This window comes from Eimeria tenella, genomic scaffold, assembly GCF_000499545.2.
Source record: "Eimeria tenella Houghton genomic scaffold, Eth_scaff2885, whole genome shotgun sequence".
Lineage (NCBI taxonomy): Eukaryota > Apicomplexa > Conoidasida > Eucoccidiorida > Eimeriidae > Eimeria > Eimeria tenella.
Window position 1 is genome coordinate 934 of NW_013542762.1, and position 239 is coordinate 1,172.

Consider the following 239-nt stretch of genomic DNA (forward strand, 5'->3'; position numbering starts at 1 on the left):
GGCCCCTTGGAGGGCTTCGGGGGCCCAGTGGGAGGCCCCCTGAAGGGCCCCCTGCAGAAGTCTGTGCTGCTGAAGCCGACGGAAAGGGCCCTTAACTGCTGGTCTGCTGCTGCTGCTGCTGCTGCTGCAGGCACCAGTAGGCCGCAGCAGCAGCAGCAGGAGAGCGAAAGCGCAGCTGTTGGGGGCCTGAAGACGCTGCGGAGCCCCCCGCTGCAGCAGCAGCTGCAGCCGCTGCAGCA

At 68.6% G+C, this 239-nt stretch overlaps 1 protein-coding gene across 1 annotated transcript in view; it reads left to right on the forward strand.

Moving 5' to 3' along the window:
- ETH_00043765 (uncharacterized protein) overlaps positions 1-43 on the forward strand; it is a gene marked incomplete at both ends in the record, with an annotated part of 582 nt that extends 539 nt beyond the window's left edge. The window contains one exon of the mRNA XM_013375549.1: positions 1-43. Coding sequence (XP_013231003.1) covers positions 1-43 — 43 coding nt within the window.
- Between the last annotated feature and the right edge of the window lie 196 nt (positions 44-239).